The sequence below is a fragment of the Schistocerca serialis genome, chromosome 4, assembly GCF_023864345.2.
Source record: "Schistocerca serialis cubense isolate TAMUIC-IGC-003099 chromosome 4, iqSchSeri2.2, whole genome shotgun sequence".
Classification (NCBI taxonomy): Eukaryota; Metazoa; Arthropoda; class Insecta; order Orthoptera; family Acrididae; genus Schistocerca; species Schistocerca serialis.
Window position 1 is genome coordinate 677,971,198 of NC_064641.1, and position 24,503 is coordinate 677,995,700.

Genomic DNA, 24,503 nt, shown 5'->3' on the forward strand with positions numbered 1-24,503 from the left:
ACACGTGGGGCGTGAGGTCTCCACAGTACATCGATGTTGTCGCCAGTGGTCGGCGGAAGGTGCACGTGCCCGTCGACCTGGGACCGGACCGCAGCGACGCACGGATGCACGCCAAGACCGTAGGATCCTACGCAGTGCCGTAGGGGACCGCACCGCCACTTCCCAGCAAATTAGGGACACTGTTGCTCCTGGGGTATCGGCAAGGACCATTCGCAACCGTCTCCATGAAGCTGGGCTACGGTCCCGCACACCGTTAGGCCGTCTTCCGCTCACGCCCCAACATCGTGCAGCCCGCCTCCAGTGGTGTCGCGACAGGTGTGAATGGAGGGACGAATGGAGACGTGTCGTCTTCAGCGATGAGAGTCGCTTCTGCCTTGGTGCCAATGACGGTCGTATGCGTGTTTGGCGCCGTGCAGGTGAGCGCTACAATCAGGACTGCATACGACCGAGGCACACAGGGCCAACACCCGGCATCATGGTGTGGGGAGCGATCTCCTACACTGGCCGTACACCACTGGTGATCGTCGAGGGGACACTGAATAGTGCACGGTACATCCAAACCGTCATCGAACCCATCGTTCTACCATTCCTAGACCGGCAAGGGAACTTGCTGTTCCAACAGGACAATGCACGTCCGCGTGTATCCCGTGCCACCCAACGTGCTCTAGAAGGTGTAAGTCAACTACCCTGGCCAGCAAGATCTCCGGATCTGTCCCCCATTGAGCATGTTTGGGACTGGATGAAGCGTCGTCTCACGCGGTCTGCACGTCCAGCACGAACGCTGGTCCAACTGAGGTGCCAGGTGGAAATGGCATGGCAAGCCGTTTCACAGGACTACATCCAGCATCTCTACGATTGTCTCCATGGGAGAATAGCAGCCTGCATTGCTGCGAAAGGTGGATATACACTGTACTAGTGCCGACATTGTGCATGCTCTGTTGCCTGTGTCTATGTGCCTGTGGTTCTGTCAGTGTGATCATGTGATGTATCTGACCCCAGGAATGTCAATAAAGTTTCCCCTTCCTGGGACAATGAATTCACGGTGTTCTTATTTCAATTTCCAGGAGTGTACATCTGCCACACCAATGCAATTTCATAACCACTTCTACAACCCTTTAGATCACATAACATCAACAGATACAAAGAAAGTAAATTGGAAAAAGAAAACACTACATGGCAAGCACCCGTATCACCTAACACAGCCACACATTGATCAAGACGCATCCAACACTTGGCTAAGAAAAGGCAATATATTTTTTTAGGGGAGGAGAAAACTATGATGAGTGGACATAAGTATATGGAAGTGTGATGGAGTATGAGTTAGAGGTGAAGGTGAGGAGTGAGAAGTGAACTGAAATTGAGGGGGGGGGGGGGGGGGGGAGTTACGGGAGAGTGGGAGGGGGTGAAGGATGGAAAAGACTTTTCTTTTTCATATAATTTCATCAGTTGTTCTATATAGAGTCTAGTTTCTAATATTTATCTGGTCATTGAGGAACTGTTTACTTTGTGTTAATGCTTTTTGTATGTGGAAATTTTCTTGGAAATGGAGGTGGTGTCTTGTCTTCACTGATTTTTATGACATTCATATCATTTTCAATATTGCTTGGTCTATGGCGTTGTTCTTTTAGATGACCCGCAAATGTTGAATGCGTTGTACCATATTTGAATGCTCTGATGCGTTCTTTATATCTTGTGTCAAATGTCGTGCCAGTCATTCCAGTGTATATCTTCCCACAATCTCTGCAACTGAGCTGATAGATACCATATTGTTGGTATCTGTCTGGTTTTGATTTTACTTTTGGGATGTTCTTTTGTATGGAATTGTAGGTTTTGTAAGCAATGTTTATGCTTTGTTTTTTTGAATATGTTTCCTATTTTATGAGTGAATTTGTTGTGGTAGGTCATTGTATGTCATTTTTTTGTTGTAGTGCAAGTTGTACGAGTTAGTGTGGTTTGGTTAGTTTTTTTCATTATTTGTCTCTGTATTTTTTGTTTAGTTTGTCTACCATTGTTTATTTGTGTCCATTTTTAATGTTATTTGTTCTATAATGGCTAATTCTATCTTGTAATTAGAAGTGTTTAGGGGGATCCTGTTTAACATGTATCTGATTGCTGCTTGTTTGTGGTTCTGTGGGTGGTTTGAAGTTTCATTTAAGATAATGTCATTTGTTGTGGGTTTTCGGTATATGTCAGATGTGTGTTTCTTATTGTCTTTTCTTATGGATATGTCGAAAAGTTGAGTGTGTTTTCTTCTTTCTTCTATTGTGAATTTTATGTTTTTGTGTACAGTATTCATGTCTTTGTGTAGTTGCTTTATTCTGTTTTTAGGTTCATCTACCATGCATATTATGTCATCCATGTATCTGTACCAGTAGATGACGTTGTCGCTTTTCTTTGTTATTATGTCTTCAAATATTTAATTTTTCTATGTGATTCATTGAAAATGTTGGCTAATGTTCCTGAGATAGGTGAACCCATGGGTAAACATTCTTCTTGTATGTAGTATTCTTGATTTAATTCTAAGTAATTTTGTTGTGTTATTAACTGTAATGATTTTATGGTTTCATCTGTGTGTTCATGAGGTAGCTGGTTGTGTGTTTTCAGGTTTTCTTCCATTATTTTTATGGTTTCATTAACAGGGATGCAAATGCACATACTTTCTACATCAAAGGAGAGCAATATTGCTGTGTCAGGGATTTTAGTGTCTATTACATGTTCACAGCCAAGCATTAAAATAGCTTTAGTGGCTTCTCTGTGCTCTCGGAGTAACATTTTATACACATCCTGTAAATTACTGGATTAGACAAACAGGTTGTTGAGCTGGGTGCTACACTGTATGTCTATCAGGTCAAGTTGGAAGTAATGAGGTACATTAGCAGTCAAAAGCAAGAATGGTCTAACAAATAAACTGAAATTTGTCTTCAGTCATGCAATGTTTTGGAATATCTTTGAGAACTCATGATGAAATGTTTCAGTTAGCCAAATATAGTCAAGTCATGTCTTGCCCACAAATGATTGTCTTGAGCTACAGAAAATGTTCCGTACCATAATCTCATAATCTCGAAGCTGATTTTCCCACAGGATTACTTTTTGTTTGATAGCACCAATCTTGTCTGCTATATCTGTTATCAAATGAGTCTTCCCCATGCATTAAGACACTTAATGAATTCAAATAATTGGTGATGTCCACCATAAAAGATTTTGTCACTGCTCTACTTACCCTTAACTTAGTTTTGTCCCTAATGGCTATCTTCAGCTCAGACAACACACTCTGTCACTCAGCAGAAAAAAAGTGTGCCGTATCACCTTTGTGGCTAGTGTTGTAATGATGTTTCAATAAGTGTGTTTACAGACCATAATAATGCATTAGCGTATTAAGCACTTTACAGGGCCTTTAAATGATACACAAAGGAAATTCCTTTTCAGCACTGACCAATGTGGTTTCTCCACATTTTCTTTCTCAGACATGTGCATAGACACCATAGTACTCCTAATGCAGTATATAAATATAGCACAAGCAGTACTGTCAGCAAACTGCTTGGTGTCTGACATGGCAATAGCTTTGCTCTAGCGGTGTCTGGCTCAGCCTTCCTCGTCCTGTTCCTCTTTAAACCTCAGTCCCTCAGTGCCACTCGCGGCTGTTCTTACAGTGGTAGACAGGAGCGCAGCTAGAGTGCTCATGGAGAACTGTCTCGCCAGGTCTTATTTAAACCAAGCAAGGGGCTGAAGGCTTACAAATCCTAGCAAAGCCCCTCCAAGTGACCCATGAAAAGTTTGGCATATAAAGGTTCCATCACAGTTCAATGGCAGTACTCTTGACCTGTTTCCCTCATGTGCCTTTTCAACAGGAAATAGAACTTTGCAATCAAACCTCAAAACCTTTCCAACAGAAAACCTAACACTGAAACCTGCCTTTAACAGCTCCACCAAGATCTCAGATTGAACCACCACCACTGACTCGAAATCACCTTTTACAAACTTAACAAGAATTCGTAACATCCATTGTTGCTTCACCACCCATTCTCGGATCCCAGCAACATGATCCTAAGCTGCCCTCTGCAGAATTCCAGGCAATTCATTCCATAAAAACTAATGACTCCATCATTAACCTCCCAGTGGACAAGGGATTTATCACTGTGGCACATGACTGATTGGAGTATGTAAGTGAGGGACTATGCCAGCTTTCTGACACTTCTACAAACAGAATCTGCCATCAAGATCCCACCTCTGTGGTACAAAATGACCTACATTCCCTCCTTAAAACATCAGTCCCCCACTAGGACTAACAATTCAATCCATAAACTTCCTGCTCCACACAAATCATTCACTCTCACCACCTTTTACCCTCTTACTATGATCCACAATCCCAATCACCCCTTGCTGTCCTATAGTTGCTGGCTTCAAAGCACACACTGAATGTATGTCTGCCTTGGTTGATCAGTGCCTGCAATCTATAGTACAAAGATTCCCCTACTGCATTAAAGACACTAACCAATTCCTAGGTAATCAGAAATCTGTACCATCCCACTGCCATCACACATCTTGCTTGTCACCACTGATACCAAACTTCCTCTATATACCTACATTCTTCATGTATGTGGCCAGTCTGCTGCTGTACATTAGCTCACCAAGTACCTACCTGATTCCAAAGCTGTGACATACTTCCTGCTCACTTTAATTGACTTAATACTTATGAATGGCTACATTATCTCTGAGTGGCAGACATAGAAACAGAGCAACAGAACAGCCAGGGACTCAAGATGGATCCTTCCTACGCTACCATTTTCATGGTTTGCTTGGAGGGGACTTTCCTGCAATCCATAAGCCTTCAGTCCCGGATCTGGATTAGCTACATTGATAACACTTGTCGGCATATTGACTTACGGTGAGGCAGTCCTGTTGAAATATTTGTAATCTCTGGATACATTCTCCCACTTAAATTTCATGTGGTCCTATTCTGAAACTCACGCCTTTTTCTTTGACGCTGACCACCTCATCTTCACTGAAGGTCAGCTATATGCTTCTGTTCACATTAAAACTACCAACAAACTACAATACTTACATTCTGACAGTTGTCATCCCTTTCACATCAAAATTCCCTCACATACAACCTCGAAATTTGATGCAAATGTATTTCTTCAGATGCAGGTACTTTACAGCAACAAACCACCATCCTCACCTAAACCTACCATCTAAGTAATTAGTTATTTTTTGCTTTTATTTTTTATCCCTCTTTGTAATTATGCACAAGCCTTGTGCAATGTCAGATTTCCCAGGTCATTGCATCCAATCCTGATACTGCTGATCTCTCCAAAAAAAACTTAGGAATAAACCTCTTATCACTCAGTATTATCCTAGCCTTCAATACATTAATCTTCAATACTTTAAATTTCAACAAGGCTATGACTTCCTAAACTTATGACCTGAAATTATGTCCATATTGTGGCCACCACGCCTAGAGTTGGTTTTCACGACCCCCTCCTGCCACTCCAATCTCCACAATATCCTGGTCAGACCCCATGTTCCTTCTGCATCCATTTCCCTACCTGTGGCTCCTAGCCCTATGACCATCCTTGCTGTAAGACTTGCCCAATGCACCCTTCTACCACAACACATACCAACCCTTTAACTGATAAAACATATACTACTAAAGAGGGAGCCACCAGTGAAACGACACACCACTGTTACGTGAACACTGTTTGGCCTTCTACTTTGGGATTACTACTATTAAGTTATCAGTTAAGATGAATGGGCACAGACAGAAGACTATACTGGTAACACTCAATATCTGGTTGCAGAGCATATTCTACAACATAACAGTCATGACTTTTGCATCTGTCTGACCAAAAGTGCCATCTGGTTGGTTGTTTGAGGTTAAAGGGACCAAACAGCAAGGTCATCAGTCCCTTGTTTCAAATAGACTCCATTCTGCTAACGGGACATCTCAGTATAGTCAGAAAAATAAAACGGAAAAAGGGGAAACGTAAAAGGGCAGTCACGTTGTCATTAGTAAAAACAAATGAGGGAGGTTAGCAAGAGAACGGACCCAACACTATGCTGAAGCAGCATAGGCAAAACCACCTGTGACTTAAAAGGTACAACTGCTATAATGCAGAAAGTACGTATGGGAATAGAAAAACTAACCAAGCCTTAAAAAGAAGGGGTAAAAACAGAGTAAAAGGGAAAGAAAAGAGGATTCCGGTCAGGGAGGTGAATCGGGAATCTCTGAACACTGCCTACAGTGGGAGACACCCAAACACTCACCGCCCTGCCCCAACACCAGAGGGAGATTAAAAACTTTAAAACTGAGAATAAAAACCACTCTCCCGGAGGAAACCTAGAACCAGAGAGACCATCCGGGAATTGTCAGCCAACATCAAAGGTAAAGTGTGGGGGAGTCTGTACTTAGTACGCAGAGCCAAAAGAAGGGGGCATTCAACCAAAATGTGGGCCACTGACTGGAAGGCTCCACAACCACATAGCGGGGGTGGCTCATCACGCAAAAGGAAACCATGGGTCAGCCTGGTATGGCCAATGCGGAGACGACACAGTGTGGTCGAGTCCTTGCGGGAGAGGCTAAAGGAAGAACGCCATGGGCCTGGATTCACCTTAATGGCACGAAGTTTATTAGACAGTGGAGTAGCCTCCCAAGAATTGGCCCATGACTGTGCAAAGTGGGATTTGATGTGAAGCCGTAAATCCGCTGCAGGAGGGGTTACAGAAAACGGGGGGTAAGTAACTGCTCCCCCAGCCAAACGATCAGCGAGCTCATTACCCGGGATACCCACATGGCCCGGGACCCATAGGAAATCAATGGAACAAGCAGCACGGTGAAGATCAGCGAGATGGTCATGGATGGCAGAGACCAAGGGATGGCGCGAAAAACACCGGTCAATAGCAAGAAGTCCACTCAACGAGTCCGTACATAACAAAACGCGGTTGTGTTGGGATTGTTTAATAAAGGTAAGGGCCCGGGAAATTGCCATCAATTCCGCAGTAAACACCCCACATGAGGGTGGCAGTAGATGATTTTCCGTTCCAACAAAGGACGTGAAGGCATACCCAACATGATCAGCAGATTTAGAGCCATCAGTGTAAAAAACAACAGCATCCCGAAACTCCCATAAAATTTGGCGGAAAAAGGAACGGAACACCACCGGGGGGATGGAATCTTTCGGACCGCGGCGGAGATCCATCCGAATTCGAGGCCGAGGAACTAACCAAGGAGGGGTGGATGGGAGGGAGCGAGGAAGACAGGACAAAGAAGGAAGCCGAAAATCACGGTTAAGAGACGCAAGGCGCAGCCCAACCGGTAAACCCGCCCGAGGGCGGGAGTCAGGCGGGCGACGTCCACGGTCTGGGAATAGGATAGAATAGGAAGGATGAGCGGGAGAAGAACGGATAGTAAGGGCATAAGACACCAGAAGCTGGGACCGCCGAACAGAAAGGGGGGGGATCCCAGCTTCAACCAGGAGACTATCAACAGGGCTAGTAGGGAATGCACCGGTGGCCAAACGGATACCACGATGGTGGACTGGATCCAGCACGTGCAGCGTGGAAGGAGCAGCTGAACCATAAACTTGACAACCATAGTCCAAACGTGACAGAACTAGAGCACGATAAAGACGGAGGAGGAGGGAACGGTCCGCACCCCAAGAGGAGTGGGCAAGGAAGCGAAGGACATTGAGTTTACGGAAACATCCTACCTTCAGGAGTCTGATATGGGGCAGCCAAGTGAGCTTGTTGTCGAAAAGAAGACCTAGGAAACGAAACTGGGGAACCACAGGCAATCTTTGTGCAGCGAGATAGAGCTCTGGATAAGGGGGACCGTAGTACGGCGACAGAAGTGGACCACCCGCGATTTTAAAGGAGAGAATTGAAACCCGTGTGAGAGGGTCCATGCAGAGGCACGCCGTATAGCCACCTGGAGCTGCCGTTCTGCAGATGGCATCGAGGAGGAACTAACCCAAATGCAGAAATCATCCACATACAGGGCAGGGGCGACCAAGGGACCGACAGAGGCCACAAGTCCATCGATAGCAATGAGGAAAAGAAGGACACTCAAGACAGAACCCTGTGGGATGCCCGTCTCCTGGGTCCGTGGAGAACTAAAAGCAGTACCAACTCGAACTCTGAATGACCGATGGATCAGGAACTGGCGGATAAAAATCGGGAGTGGGCCCCGAAGACCCCACTGATGAAGGGTTAGTAAGATGTGATGGCGCCAGGCCGTGTCATAGGCCTTGCGAAGGTCAAAAAACACTGCAACCAAATGGCGGCGCTGGGAAAAAGCCTGCCGAACTGCGGATTCCAAGCGAAGCAAATGATCGATTGGAGATCGTCCCTCTCGAAAGCCACACTGGTAAGGGGACAATAGATCCCGAGATTCGAGGACCCAAGTGAGCCGACGGGCTACCAGCCGTTCAAGTAACTTACAACCAACATTGGTCAAACTAATTGGCCGATAGCTGTCAACAGATAGGGGGTTCTGACCAGGCTTAAGGACAGGAACCACAATGCTATCCCTCCACTGAGAAGGGAAGTCACCCTGGAGCCAGATACGGTTGAACACCCGAAGAAGATGGTGCCGTTGTGGTGCACTGAGATGTTGAAGCAGCTGGTTATGAATGGAATCTGGGCCAGGGGCCGTATCATGAGAAGAAGATAGAGCAGAAAGAAATTCCCATTCAGTGAAAGGTTCGTTGTAAGATTCTGACTCACAAGTGGTGAAACATAAGGTGACAGCTTCAGCCTGCTGTTTTTGATGGAGGAAAGCAGCTGGATAGGAGGCCGACGCTGATGCCACTGCAAAATGGGTCGCAAGATGTTCTGCAAGAACTAATGGGTCCGTACAAATGCCATCTGGGAGGTGAAGGCCTGGGAGGGTGGACGGCCGATGGCAACCTTGGAGAGAGCGAAGTGTAGCCCATACCCGTGACAGAGGGACAGTGGAACCAAGGGAAGAAACGAATCGTTCCCAACATATCCATTTGCTCTGTTTGATTAAATAACGGGCTTGAGCGCGAAGGCGCTTAAAGGTAGAAAGGCTGGCTACAGATGGGTGCCTCTTAAAGTGTTGCAAAGCTCGACGGCGATCACGGATGGCAATGGCAATGGCCGTACTCCACCACGGGACTTGCCGACGACGAAATTGTCCAGGTGAGCGCGGGACAGCAAGGTTAGCAGCGCGAACAATCGTGTCAGACACGTCACGTAGGACGTCATCAATACAACCCGACAAAGAGGGAGAAAACTCGACCTGTGCAGTATATAGAGGCCAATCGGCGCGGTGGAAAGACCAACGAGGTAACCTGTCCATCGGGGAGCGGGAAGGGAGCGTGATAATCAACGGGAAATGGTCACTATCACAAAGGTCGTCGTGTGGCGACCAGTGTAATGAAGGGAGGAGAGAGGGAGAAGAAAGAGAAAGGTCAATGGCAGAAAAGGTACCATGACCAGCACTGAAATGAGTAGGGGAGCCATCATTAAGAAGGCACAGGTCGTGGTCTGCAATAAATTGGTCTATAAGAAGACCTCGTCTAGATGGAAAGGCACTGCCCCACAAAGGATGATGAGCATTAAAATCCCCAAGGAGGAGGAAGGGAGGAGGAAGTTGCTGAAGAAGAGTGGTTAAGGCAGCAGGTGTAAGAGTCCTGTCAGGAGGGAGATAAAGATTGCATACTGTGACTGCAGAGTCTAAGTGGACCCTAACAGCAACCGCTTCCAATGTAGTGTGGAGAGGAATCCACGTGCTAGCAATGTCTGTACGGACCAACGTACAAACGCCACCAGAAGCCCGCAAGGGTCCGACCCGATTTCGACAGAAAACACGGAACCCACGGAGGGTCGGTGAGTGAGCATCAGTAAAATGAGATTCCTGGAGAACCACACAAGCTGCTGAGTAGGACGAAAGAAGGGATTTCAATTCCGGAAGGTGACGATAGTAGCCATTACAATTCCATTGGAGAACCACAGAACGATGGTTTAAATGAGGGCTGAACACGCTAAATCCAGTCATACCGCCGGGTCCCCACCCGTCACCGACAGGGAGGGGGCGACATCCATAAACGACAGGTCAGAATCCGGTTGTGAAGCCGGGGAAGGGACCTCCGGTGACACCAGAGGCTCTTTGTCCCGGGACTTATGTTTCTTCTTCTTTTCAGGCTGAGATCGAGGAGGGCTGTGCGGCATAATGGAGCCAGCTGCAGCAAGATCAGGAACAGAAAGAGACCGGGCGACCGGGGGGCCGATAGACCGCGGCTCTCGCGGTCGCCGCGCTGCAGCAGACCTTTGACCTGGAAGGTGCCGGGAAGGGGCATCCCGGGAGAGGCGCCCTTGACCGGCAGACGCCGAAGGAGTGGGACACTTCTCCGGCTGGGGAGGGGGAGCAGCGCCCAGAGGAGAAGGTGTGGGAGCCGCAGGGGAGGGGGGAAGGAGAGGGGTCCGGGATGGGGGTAAGGAAGGGGGAGGAAGGGATGAAGATGTAACCAAGGCGTAACTAGATGTCATGGACACAGGGTGCAATCGTGCGTATTTCTTACGGGCCTCGGTGTAGCTTAAACGATCAAGAGACTTATACTCCTGTATCTTTTTTTCTTTCTTATAGACTGGGCAATCTGCTGAACGAGGAGAATGACTACCATGACAATTTACACATACAGGAGGGGGAACACAGGGACTCCCCTCATGGAGTGGACGTCCACAGTCACCACAGAGAGGGTCCTGGGTACAGCGAGAAGACATGTGGCCAAAACGCAAGCACTTAAAACACCGCATAGGAGGTGGGATGTACGGCTTCACATCACAGCGATAGACCATAATCTTAACTTTCTCAGGAAGGGTATCCCCTTCAAAGGCCAGGATAAAGGCACCAGTATCAATACGATTATCTTTAGGACCCTTCTGAACACGCCGAACAAAGTGAACACCCCGCCGTCCGAGATTGTCCCGAAGTTCCTCATCAGTTTGAAGGATGAGGTCTCTGTGAAAAATCACACCTTGTACCATATTTAGAGACTGGTGAGGGGTAATGGACACGGGAATTGTGCCAAGATGGGTACAGGCACGAAGGGCCGCAGATTGGGCAGCCGAAGCAGTTTTTATCAGTAACGAACCCGACCGCATCTTGCTCAGGGAGTCCACTTCGCCGAACTTGTCTTCAATGTGTTCCACAAAGAATAAAGGTTTGACACTGGTGAAAGTATCTCCATCAGTCCTGGTGCAAACTAGATAACGGGGGAAAGGCTTTGCCCCTAGACGACGCGCCTGACCCTCCTCCCAGGGGGTAGCCACGGAAGGGAAGGCCGAAGGGGCAAGAGAAGCAGCACTTGAGGAATCAGTACCACGCAGAGAGACGGCCGCAGAAGAGCGGCCAGAGTTTTGGACCCGTATGCGTTTCATCTGCATAGCGTCCGCCCTGATACCACCCACTCCGATCAGGGGCTCTCCTCACGGGCGCCACCCAGCCACAGCAAGGGCCGTCTGGCACGGCGGCCATCGCCGGGAGTTCCGATGCTCCAGGATGACGAGCAACCACTCCAAGGCATGCATGAGGAGGTCACAGCTCAGGTATCAGAAGTGTGATCCCTGTGTGTTCAGGGGGCTCAACCAAAAGGGTACATAGCGACCCCACCACACGGGCTGGCTACCGTGCTGGCTATGCACCCTAGCATCAGACAACGACGTAAAAGAAAAGGTGGAATGTACTATGAGGGCACACGTCGGAGACACTAGGTAAGGTGCTCTTCCCCAAATGGCTCACACTACGGAAGAGAAATTTTGGAATGGAGGTCAAACCCCAGAGGGGGACCAAGGAATGCCAAAAGGAGGAGATGATTACGCAACAAAGCCGGAGTGTAAAACCAACAGAACCAGGAGGATAGCGGGGGCCAACATAAGCAAGGACACCAATAGAGAGAGAGGAGAGGGCGAGGGGAAAGGGGTATGGAGGGGAAAGGAGGGGAAGGGGAAAGGAAATGCAGCGCGGGAGAGAAAGAAGGCTGCAATGGCTCGGAGCCCCGTGCTCGCCACGCACGTATCCACGAAAGAGTTGTGGACCCCCTGGGGGGAAGTGCCATCTGGATTCTCTCTCCTAACACCAGTTTCTCAGGACTCCATAGATGTTACAACATGTACTGGGTTCTTGCCACCAACCTGGCCTAATTTACATTTGTTTGTGTGGCCTCAGTATTTATTTTCAGTAACTATCCATTTCCTCAAGTCATTTTATTTTTTCATACCTTTTATTTTCCAACCTATTTTTTTCCACCCCCTCAACAGTATACCATGTGTAATGCACTTAGCTTTCTGCTCTTAGTGACTCTTGCATGACATTTTTAGTAATCTCTGCCAGTTCTCAGGTTTTCAAATCTATTCTGGTATAGGCACCAACAATCAGTCTCTCCTTCTCATTCCATTCTGCGAGTCTTCCCTGACCTGCGGTTCTGAGTGACTTTTCTGCAACTTCTAAGCCTCACCAATCCTTTTTCTTCACCCCTCTCCATTTCCCTTCAACCTTTCTGCCAGAAAGAAGAGCCACTGGCTCCAAAAGTTTGTGCATTTCCATATCTTTTATGTGTGTTTTTTCATGCCCCAATGTGTGTATGTGTGTGTGTGGGAGGGGGGGGGGGGGTGTACTAACATATATGAACGTTTGAGTTCGTTTTCTGGTCCAAACTGCAAGAGATGGCCGTTTTGTGTGTGTGTGTGTGTGTGTGTGTGTGTGTGTGTGTGTGTGTGTGTGTGTGTTTTCTTTTCTTTTTCTTTTACTGATGAAAGCTGGCTGAAAGCTAATGTGTAAGTGTCTTAACTGTGCCTGCCTGCAACTTAATGTATCATCTTCATGATAAGTTGATATTCCAGCCTGGAGTTTCTATTGTCTGAGTTAGAATTATTTAAGGAATAGTAACACACTTACTCATTTATATGGGGCTGCATATATGAGGTTACAGAATTTCTGCACAGTTAAAGTTAGGATATTTCCCTCATTTGTTCACGATGTATCTTCACTGTCATATATAAATGAGTAATTGAATCATTTGCTAATGTCACATTAAAAAAAACAGATTTCAAATAACAAACAGGTCCACATTTTTTGCATAGGTTATGCCATGTTTAGTGTAGATATTTGTTTGTATTGTATTGTTATTTGTTTGAGGTACTCACTGGGTGGTGTGCGGCAGTTGGAGTTCACCAGCAAAAGCTTTTATGTCATAGCAAGCACATCATGGGGTTTCCAATAACACACAGATGCTTAAGGGGCCCTCAGAGAAGACAACAGTGAGAACCACCATGGGAGATTGCATATTAAAAAATGTACCAATAAAAATGAGAAGCTGCCTGTTTTGTTTTAGTCTTACGCAAATATCCACACTGAGAGTGCACATTTATATTTTGATGCAATAAACGGAAACTGTTATACAGTTCAGTGAAAATTCTCTGGAAGCAGTTAGAAGAAAAAAGAAACTAACTAACATGTTGCAACAGAATATATTTCACGAATAATTTTTCCAAATTTTGTCTCCAAGAACCCTCTCAGCCTATGTATGGAGTGACAATGTGAAAAAATTCAAACATTCAGAAAAAAAAGGTCCAAAAAAAAAGGGGGGGAGGGGGGGGGGGCAGTCAAATTTTACGATGACTTCTAAAACACGCACAAACTGCTTAAAAATCTATACCTCTTAACTTTTACATCTTTTTACATACATATAGAATGATGAAATATGAGGGTGCGTCAAATGAAAACCTTAAATTTGTAATAACAAATAGAAATTTCGAGCCGTTATCCTGTAAGTTGGTAAGCGTGCTACAAACAGCAAGCAGAATGGCCTGTAGGTGGCAGCATAGTGCAGATGCACACGTACCATCGCAGTATCAGTATAAAGATGGCCGCACCACTTGCGACTTGCACCATGGAAGAACAGAGTTCTGTCATTCGGTTTTTGCGTAGTGAAGGTGTGAAACCTATTGAAATTCATCGACGAATGAAGGTTCAGTACACTGATGCATGTTTGTCACAGCAGCAAGTCTACGAGTGGAGTAGGAAGTTCGCAAATTGTGTGACTTCAGTGGAAGATGCTCCTTGTCCAGGTCAGGCACAACGAGTTGTGCCTCCACAGAACATTGTAGCAGTTGAAGCCATAGTGAAGGAAAACCGCAGAGTGACACTGAATGACATTGCAGCATGTTTACAGATTAGTCATGGGTCAGCACACCACATTGTGCATGATGTGCTCCAGTTTCACAAAGTGTCTGCAAGATGGGTGCCATGGTAGCTGACTCCTGAAATGAGAGAATCATTACTGGGGATGAAACCTGGGTTCACTTCCACCAACCGGATATGAAGAGAGTGAGCAAGGAATGGCGCCACTCCTCATCACCAAAACCAAAGAAGTTTCAAATTGAACCATCAGCAGGGAAGGTTATGCTGACACTTTTTTGGGACAAAAAAGGTGTCATTTTGGAGCATTACATGCCTAGAGGGACCACTGTCACCAGTGCGTCATACACAGATCTCCTAAAAAATCATCTGCAGCCAGCAATCAAATCAAAGCAAAGTGGATTGCTGTCAGCAGGTAACATGACAATGCAAGGCCCCACACTGCCTGTACAACAGTTGCAACAATCACAGACCTGCATTTTGAGTGTATTCCTCATCCACCATACTCACCAGACCTTGCCCCCAAGTGATTTCCATATGTTGGACCACTCAAAGACGCAATGGGACGAAAGAAGTTGCGTTCTGATGAAGAGGTACGCCACGCAGTGCATGAGTGGTTGCGCGAACACCCAAAATAAATTTTTTCTAAAGGAATTTATGTACTTTGTAAGCACTGGAGGTCTTGCATTGAGCGTGGGGGAGATTATGTTGAAAAGTGATACAACTTCGTACCACTTCTGGACAATAAATAATATTAAAAAAAAAAAAAAATTAAGGTTTCCTTTTGACTCACCCTTGTACATCACAAAAGATACTTTGGGATAAATTACTACAAATGCTAGTGTACACTAGGTTAAGGATAATTAAATCTACGTTTATAGAATTTGTAAACTTAGAGACAGCTTTTGACAATATTCACTACAACGCACACTTTGAAATTCTGAAGAGAGCAGATGTAAAATGTTGTTGTTGTGGTCTTCAGTCCTGAGACTGGTTTGATGCAGCTCTCCATGCTACTCTATCCTGTGCAAGCTTCTTCATCTCCCAGTACCTACTGCAGCCTACATCCTTCTGAATCTGCTTACTGTATTCATCTCTTGGTCTCCCTCTATGATTTTTACCCTCCACGCTGCCCTCCAATACTAAATTGGTGATCCCTCGATGCCTCAGAACATGTCCTACAAAGCAGTCCCTTTTTGTCAAGTTGTGCCACAAACTCCTCTTCTCCCCAATTCTATTCAATACCTCCTCATTAGTTATGTGATCTACCCATCTAATCTTCAGCATTCTTCTGTAGCGCCACATTTCGAAAGCTTCTATTCTCTTCTTGTCTAAACTATTTATTGTCCACATTTCACTTCCATACATGGCTACACTCCACACAAATACTTTAAGAAAGGACTTCCTGGCATTTAAATCTATACTCGATGTTAACAAATTTTTCTTCTTCAGAACGCTTTCCTTGCCATTGCCAGTCTACATTTTATATCCTCTCTACTTCGACCATCATCAGTTATTTTGCTCCCCAAATAGCAAAACTCCTTTACTACTTCAAGTGTCTCATTTCCTAATCTAATTCCCTCAGCATCACCAGACTTAATTCGACTACATTCCATTATCCTCGTTTTGGTTTTGTTGATGTTCATCTTATATCCTCCTTTCAAGACACTGTCCATTCCGTTCAACTGCTCTTCCAAATCCCTTGCTGTCTCTGACAGAATTGCAATCTCATCAGTGAACCTGAAAGTTTTTATTTCTTCTCCATGGATTTTAAGACCTACTCCGAACTTTTCTTTTCTTTCCTTTATTGCTTGCTCAATATACAGATTGAATAACATCAGGGAGAGGCTACAACCCTGTCTAACTCCCTTCCCAACCACTGCTTCCCTTTCATGTCCCTCGACTCTTATAACTGCTATCTGGTTTCTGTACAAATTGTAAATAGCCTTTTGCTCCCTGTATTTTACCCCTGCCACCTTTAGAATTTGGAAGAAAGTTTTCCAATCAACATTGTCAAAAGCTTTCTCTAAGTCTACAAATACTAGGGACGTAGGTTTGCCTTTCCTTAATCTTTCTTCTAAGGTAAGTCGTAGGGTCAGTATTGCCTCACGTGTTCCAATATTTCTACGGAATCCAAACCGATCTTCCCTGAGGTCAGCTTCTACCAGTTTTTCCATTCGTATGTAAAGAATTCACGTTAGTATTTTGCAGCTGTGACTTATTAAACTGATAGTTCGGTAATTTTCACATCTGTCAACACCTGCTTTCTTTGGGATTGGAATTATTATATTCTTCTTGAAGTCTGAGGGTATTTCGCCTGTTTCATACATCTTGCTCACCAGATGGCAGAGTTTCGTCAGTACTGGCTCTCCCAGGGCTGTCAATAGTTCTAATGGAATGTTGTCTACTCCGGGGGCCTTGTTTCGACTCAGATCTTTCAGTGCTCTGTCAAACTCTTCACGCAGTATCATGCCTCCCATTTCATCTTCATCTACATCCTCTTCCATTTCCATAATATTGTCCTCAAGTACATCGCTCTTGTATAGACCCTCTATATACTGCTTCCACCTTTCTGCTTTCCCTTCTTTGCTTAGAACTGGGTTTCCATCTGAGCTCTTGATATTCATACAAGTGGTTCTCTTCTCTCCAAAGGTCTCTTTAATTTTCCTGTAGGCAGTATCTATCTTACCCCTAGTGAGATAAGCCTCTACATCCTTACATTTGTCCTCTAGCAATCCCTGCTTAGCCATTTTGCACTTCCTGTCGATACCTTTTTTGGAGACCTTTGTATTCCTTTTTGCCTGCTTCATTTACTGCATTTTTATATTTTCTCCTTTCATCAATTAAAATCAATATTTCTTCTGTTACCCAAGGGTTTCTACTAGCCCTAGGGTTTTTACCTATTTGATTCTCTGCTGCCTTCACTATTTCATCCCTCAAAGCTACCCATTCTTCTTCTACTGTATTTCTTTCCCCCATTCCTGTGAATTGTTCCCTTACGGTCTCCCTGAAACACTGTACAGCCTCTGGTTCTTTCAGTTTATCCAGGTCCCATCTCTTTAAATTCCCACCTTTTTGCAGTTTCTTCAGTTTTAATCTAGAGTCCACATCTGCTGTTGGAAATGTCTTACAATTTAAAACCTGGTTCCTAAATCTCTGTCTTACCATTATATAATCTATCTGATATCTTTTAGTATCTCCAGGGTTCTTCCATGTATACAACCATCTTTCATGATTCTTGAACCAAGTGTTAGCTATGATTATGTTATGCTCTGCACTAAATTCTACCAGGCGGCTTCCTCTTTCATTTCTTAGCCCCAATCCATATTCACCTACTATGTTTTCTTCTCCCCCTTTTCCTACTCTCAAATTCCAGTCACCCATGACTATTAAATTTTCGTCTCCCTTCACTACCTGAATAATTTCTTTTATATCATCATACATTTCTTCAATTTCTTCATCATCTGCAGAGCTAGTCGGCCTATAAACTTGTACTACTGTAGTAGGCGTGGGCTTTGTGTCTATCTTGGCCACAATAATGCGTCCACTATGCTGTTTGTAGTAGATTACCCGCATTCCTATTTTTTTATTCATTATTAAACCTACTCCTGCATTACCCCTATTTGATTTTGTATTTATAACCCTGTATTCACCTGGCCAAAAGTCTTGTTCCTCCTGCCACAGAACTTCACTAATTCCCTTTTTAAATTTTCTAACCTACCGACGCGATTAAGGGATCTGACATTCCACGCTCCGATCCGTAGAACGCCAGTTTTCTTTCTCCTGATAACGACGTCCTCCTGAGTAGTCCCCGTCTGGAGATCCGAATGGGGGACTATTTTACCTCCGGAATATTTTACCCAAGAGGACGCCATAATCATATAAACATACAGTAAAGCTGCATGCCCTTGGGAAAAATTACGGCTGTAGTTTCCCCTTGCTTTCAGCCGTTCGCAGTACCAGAACAGCAAGGCCATTTTGGTTAGTGTTACAAAGCCAGATCAGTCAATCATCCAGACAGTTGCCCCTGCAACTACTGAAAAGGCTGCTGCCCCTCTTCAGGAACCACACATTTGTCTGGCCTCTCAACAGATACCCCTCCATTGTGGTTGCACCTACAATACGGCTATCTATATTGTTGAGGCACACAAGCCTCCCCACCAACAGCAAGGTCCATGGTTCATGGGGGGGAGATGTAAAATACAGTGACTAAAAGGCTATTTACAATTTGTACAGAAACCAGACAGCAGTTATAAGAGGCGAGAGGCATGAGCAGTTGAGAAGAGCATGAACAGGGTTGTATGTTATCCATGATGTTATTCATTCAAATGGTTCAAATGGCTCTGAGCACTATGGGACTTAACTGCTGCGGTCATCAGTCCCCTAGAACTTAGAACTACTTAAACCTAACTAACCTAAGGACATCACACACATCCTTGCCCGAGGCAGGATTCGAACCTGCGACCGTAGTAGTCGCGCGGTTCCGGACGGAGCGCCTAGAACCGCGAGACCACCGCGGCCAGCTGTTATTCGTTCAATCTGCACATTGTTCAAGTAATAAAGAAAACCACAGGAAAATTTGGAGTAGGAATTAAAAGTTCATGGAGAAAAAATAAAAACTTTTAGGTTTGCTGATGACATTGTATTTCAGTCAAAGAAAGTAAATGACTTGGAAGACCAATTGAGTGAAATGGACAGTAAAATGATCAAAAAGCAAAATAAGAAAATTGGAATGTAGTCACATTAAATCAGGTGGTGATGAGGGAATCAGATTAAGAAAAGAGACACTTACAGTAGTAGCTGAGTTTTGTTATTTGGGCAGCAAAATAACTCATGATGGCCAAAGTAGAGAAGGTATAAAATGTGCACTGGCAATGGCAAGAAAAGTATTTCTGAAAAAGAGAAATGTGTTGACATCAAATGTACAGGGTGACTATAATTAAACTTTCAAACTGCTATAGAAATAACACCACGGATCAGATTGATGTCAAATTGGCACAGAATATTATCGGAGAAGGGGGAAAACATATGGCAGAAGAAAAATAAATAGTTACAAAATGTATCAATAGATGGCGCTGTACGCAACATAATTTAATAATGGTCAACTACAAATGACAAATGTCTCATACAACAATGTCTAAGGTGTACGTTTGACGTTAAACAAACTTTACAACTCAGTGTGCATGGGTTGTACAGGTGTGATACTGTTAGTTATGTAAGCACATCCATCACGGCAACGTCATATCAAATCGGCTGGGAAACATTGGTTTTTAACTGTCCCGAGGTCAGAAACTGCATACAAAGCACCAATCAAATCAGTTTTTAACTGTCCTGAGGCCAAAAACAGCATAAAAAGCATCAATCAAAATCAAATGGAATTATTAATTTCCGTGTGACTGGTGCCAAACATGCTCAATATGTTGTCAACCATTTTCTGCAACAAGTTGAAATCGAGAAACAGCATATCCCACAACTAATTGAAGTGTTTCTGGGGTCACGTTCAGAATGTGTTGCACAATGTGTGCCTCGAATGCAGCTAAGTTTGCAATTGGAACACAACATCTATCAGATACCCCACGGATTAAGATCAGGTGATCAGGACGGCTCTGCTGAAGGGAAATGTTGGCTGATAATTCTAGCATTTCCGAAATGGCGCTTCAGTAGCTGCTTAACTGAATTTGCACGTGTGCAGTTGTGCCATCTTGCATAAAAATGATCCCATCCATGCATCCATTCTGTTGATAGCGCTTACAAGTGACGGTACAGGTAACAGGACTGGAAGCACCTGTCTCTTCGAAAAAATATGGCCCTATGATAAATGATGCCGTAAACCTGCACCACACAGTAACCTTTTCAGGATGAAGTGATACTGTCTGATTTGTATGTGGGCTTTCTGTTGTCCATATTTGACAATTCTGTGTATTGACATATCCTGTCGGATGGAAGTGGGCCTCATCTGTTCACAAAATCTTCCATGATCAACCATTGTCCACTTCCCTGCAAGCAATAAATTCTAAAGCAAAGGTCTCTTTTGCTGGTAGATCAACAGGAAGCAACTCGTGTACATGTGTTATTCTGAATGGATAGCAAAGAAGGATGTTTCGTAGGATTTTATGCACCGTGCTCACGGGTATGTCCAATGTTCCTGCAATTCTCCATGCACTATACGTTTGCACTATATGTTTGCACGCTACTGGTCTCTTCCTGCACTGCTGTAGCCACTGCTTCCACTGACATCGAATCAATTCGTTTCCTCCCTTTACCAGGTTGCACACCAAAAGAACCCGTCTTTTCGAATTTCCGAATCATTTTCTCCAGACCCACGGCAGTCATCAGACCAACGCATTTTTTCAAACCCTTCAGTGTCCGGAACTTCTGCAGAGTGACGTGTGCACAGTCATCAATCTTGTAATACAGCTTTACAAGCAGAGTGTGATCCTGCATTGAGACAGTCATGGCAAACATCACAGACATGAAAGGATCATGGGGAAAAGCCATGTACCCTTCATGTTTATACCAATTTCAATGGGTCATGTGCATGACAGGTGTTTTCATTTACATGTTCTGAAAAATACAGCACCATCTATTGATCAATTTTCACACTATTTTTTTTTTTTTTTTTTTGTCCTTCTGCCATACGTTTTCCCTCTTCTCCAATAATATTCTGTTGCAACTTGATGTCATTCTGACGAGTGGTGTTATTTCTACAGCATTTTGAAAGTTTACATTTAATTATAATCGTGCTGTAGATTTAAGTGTTACAAAGTCTTTTCTCAAGATATTTGTCTGGAGTGTAGCCATGTATGGAAGTGAAACATCGATGATCAACAGTTTATGCAAGAAGAGAGTAGAGGCTTTTGAACTGCAGTATTGCAGAAGAATCCTAAAGATTAGATGGGTGGACTGGGTAACTAATGAGGAGGTACTGGACAAACTAGGGAGACAAGAAATTTGTTGAACAACTTGACTAAAGGGATCAAATGATAGGAAACATTCTGAGACATCAATGGATCCCCAATTTAGTACCGAAGGGAAGTGCAAGGGGCAAAAGTCATAAACGAAGACTAAGAGATGAATACATCATGTGAATTAAGAAGGGTATAGGTTGCAGTAGTTATTCAGAGATGAAGAGGCTGGCTCATGAGAGAGTAGCATGGAGAGCTGCATCAAACCAGACTGAAGACTACAACAACTCACCCACAACACACAGAAGAATAATGAGATATGAAGCATACCACACTGACTGACAATCCTTGAAAAAGGATCGAAGTACTCGGGTATCAAATTACAAAAAAGTCTGTCTAAAAATGTAATTAATTTCCCAGAGAAACTCAAAGACTACCTGATGAAAAAGGCATTTTACAGCATTAAATAGTATGTATCTTCTTCTTCTTCTTCTTCTTCTCCTCCTCCTCCTCCTCCTTGTTCTTCTCCTTCTTCATAATAAATGCTGTTAGAGAGTGTAATCAACACAATTACTCCTTAGGAAATACATGATACTGAATGTTTTCTGTTTTTATCATGTCCTATATTACACATACATATACCGTAAACAATGTGATCCTACATAATCCAATAAAATTCAGTTCAGTTGAATTCAATGAAATGCAGACTAGTGGCTGGAGCACATGTGATTAACGACACTGCTATATTTATAACAACTTTTTTGTCAAGGTTCCAAACAAATGATAAACCCTGACTACACCAGAGCTGACAGAGCTAAGCTTTTGAGGAAAAAGTTAGTAAACTGTTCTAGATCGTGAAAGACTACATAATTCACAATCTGCTTCTGCACAGCTAATGTATGTAATAAAAGGTTAGTTTACAACCAGCAAATGCTACAAAATATCCATTGTGGATTGGGCAGATTGGAAGTCTGAGTTTAGCATTAGGATATATGGGTTTACAATGATGCCATGAAATTAGTGGATGTGGAGAGGGCTAACAGAGTAAACTATGTAGTTTTTGCAATGCTCTTGCTCAACTAGATCACACATATGTAAGGAATAGACGGACAACATCTGTTCTGTAATGTATACAAAATTGTGAAAATTGAGGGAAATTGTTGTTTTCCCAAATGTGCTTTGCTTTATTAGTTGTTAGAACCAAAGATTTAGGGAAAAAAAATATGTCACAAGTAACAGGAAGATAAAATGTAATAAGTTGTACTAAATAACAATATTCTACTTCAACACATTAATAGCAAGTACATTTAAAATAATAGGAACTCCAGGTAGGAATAACAACAACATAAAAAAGATAGACTGCTACTTAGCATAAAGATAACATGTAAAGTTGCAGACAGGTTCAATTAAAAGACACTTACATATACACTTTCAGCCACAGCCTTCTTTGGAAAAAGAGAAACACATCATTCACACAAGCAAGTGTGTAAGAGAACCACACACCATTCATTCACACGTCTGCCAACTCCAGGCAGCTTGGGCCAGAATATTTACAATTTAAACCAGGTGGTGCTGAACACTGACCAAAAGCAAAATGTGTCAATTTAGCAAATTATGAGAAAAAATATGATAAAAGTCACAAGTGGTGATATGGTAAAAGAAATTCTTTTCAGGCATAAGGTTTTCTATTTAATTGTGTATATGTCCCAAAAACTATGTGAAGGAGAGAATACATAAAGTAAAATGTAAAATCTGTCACTGATTTCATATGAACAAGAAATTAAATTCATTTTGCACCTCATCTTTCATTTATGATCAGAAAAGAAACCGCCTGTTTCTCTTTGGTGCAGCTTTTTTATGTACTGGCATAATTTAAGGTATCAGTCTGCTGTCTCATACCAAGAATACCAATCAAAAGGAGGTTGTATTTTCATTATCTACTTTCGCCCAATGGGCTTCATTTTCTCCTACTGTCAAACAACAGTTAGCTGTTTTTACAGTGTCAATGCTATGACTGTAGAGCTAAATAGTTTCTCCTTGACTTTAGGCTCTTACTAAACATGAGATACAGTGGTTAAGTATCTAGACCCGCACTCAAAATAAACAGTGTTCTAATCTCTGGCTGGCCATTCAAATTTTGGTTACCTGTGTTTCTCTAAATCATTTAAAGCTTATGCAAGGAACATTATTTTGTCTGTTGCAAGCTTGTGCTCCATCTCTAATGACCCATCTAACTTCTTTCCTTCACTCTGCATCTTACTTTAGAATATTTCAAAGCTGTCAAAAACACATCTGTTATTCTTATATCATAACACTGGAGTACAGTCCAGGCAGACAACACATTAAGTAAGGATTTACACCACTGGAGGAAGTTTTTACCTCTGGGCATATCTAGCCGAACTTTTATTTGTATCCTTACAGGCATAACTGGGCATGACTAAAAGACACCTAATATGCAGATGGTAAACAACAATACTAATCTACACAGATCCTTGCTGCTTTCTCAGGTGTAGGAAAAAAGGAGACTCAAATGTTTCAGATCTGACCTCGCAGCCTGTCCAGGGTCTAACATTAGCTGTGGAATTAACTTTTCATATTATCAAAACCTCCAACTAATGCCATGGACCTGTCCAAAATACAAAGATGATAATGCGTATAATGTTCTCAATAAAATACACCCCACAGTGCTCACTGACACTTTTGATTAAGTTTCACATTGTTATTACACAGAATACTGTTATATAGCCCGCCAACATTAAAAATATTAAGGAAATTAATATGGGATGTTTAGGATTTTGATCTGGAGTCTGTATCATTAAATATGGAGAAAGAAAAACAACTGAACTTAAAACAGTTAGTATCACAGCCATAATTACAAACAACACATAAATTGCATTTAGATAAATATTACTTGAAAATATTGTCAGCCCAGTAGTATGCAATGTGTGTCACATACTTACCTATGGAAAGTGATGGTTAAGGCAGTAGCATGTTCAACGTTAGGATTTGATACAACTGTTCCTAATGGATGTAGGATGTCATCAGTCTGTGTGTCTTCTGCATACGTCCACATGTACAGTGTCATTGCTCCAATCTTCAATTGATTTTTAAAATCGTATACTGTTGTATTTACCCAAGCCAAAGGATTGATGAACAGCTCCTGTAGATAATAAAGTCAGATGACATTAGAACATGAAGTAAATATTAAGGTACTCTATTAAAATGTGATAAGGATCTATCAGAAGACATTTCTTGGTATTCACTTTCTTGGCAACCATAAGAAGTTGCCCTCATTTGTGATAAAAAATTTCTACAATACTTAATAAATGAACAATTACATAATTATAGTCAATCTACAGTGTATTTTATGCGACTCTTCGGCCTACTTAAATAATCTAGAAATTTAAAAGTAGTTTTGTAACAGATTTTTAAAAAATAGC

General features: G+C 43.2%; 1 protein-coding gene across 1 annotated transcript in view; it reads right to left on the reverse strand.

The window, feature by feature from the left end:
- The window catches only part of LOC126473159 (phosphatidylinositol 4,5-bisphosphate 3-kinase catalytic subunit delta isoform), a 165,476-nt gene that overhangs the window by 81,975 nt on the left and 58,998 nt on the right, over positions 1–24,503 (reverse strand). Inside the window, exon 8 of the mRNA XM_050100021.1 lies at positions 24,024–24,223. Coding sequence (XP_049955978.1) covers positions 24,024–24,223 — 200 coding nt within the window. The remainder of the gene's footprint in view (positions 1–24,023; positions 24,224–24,503) is intronic.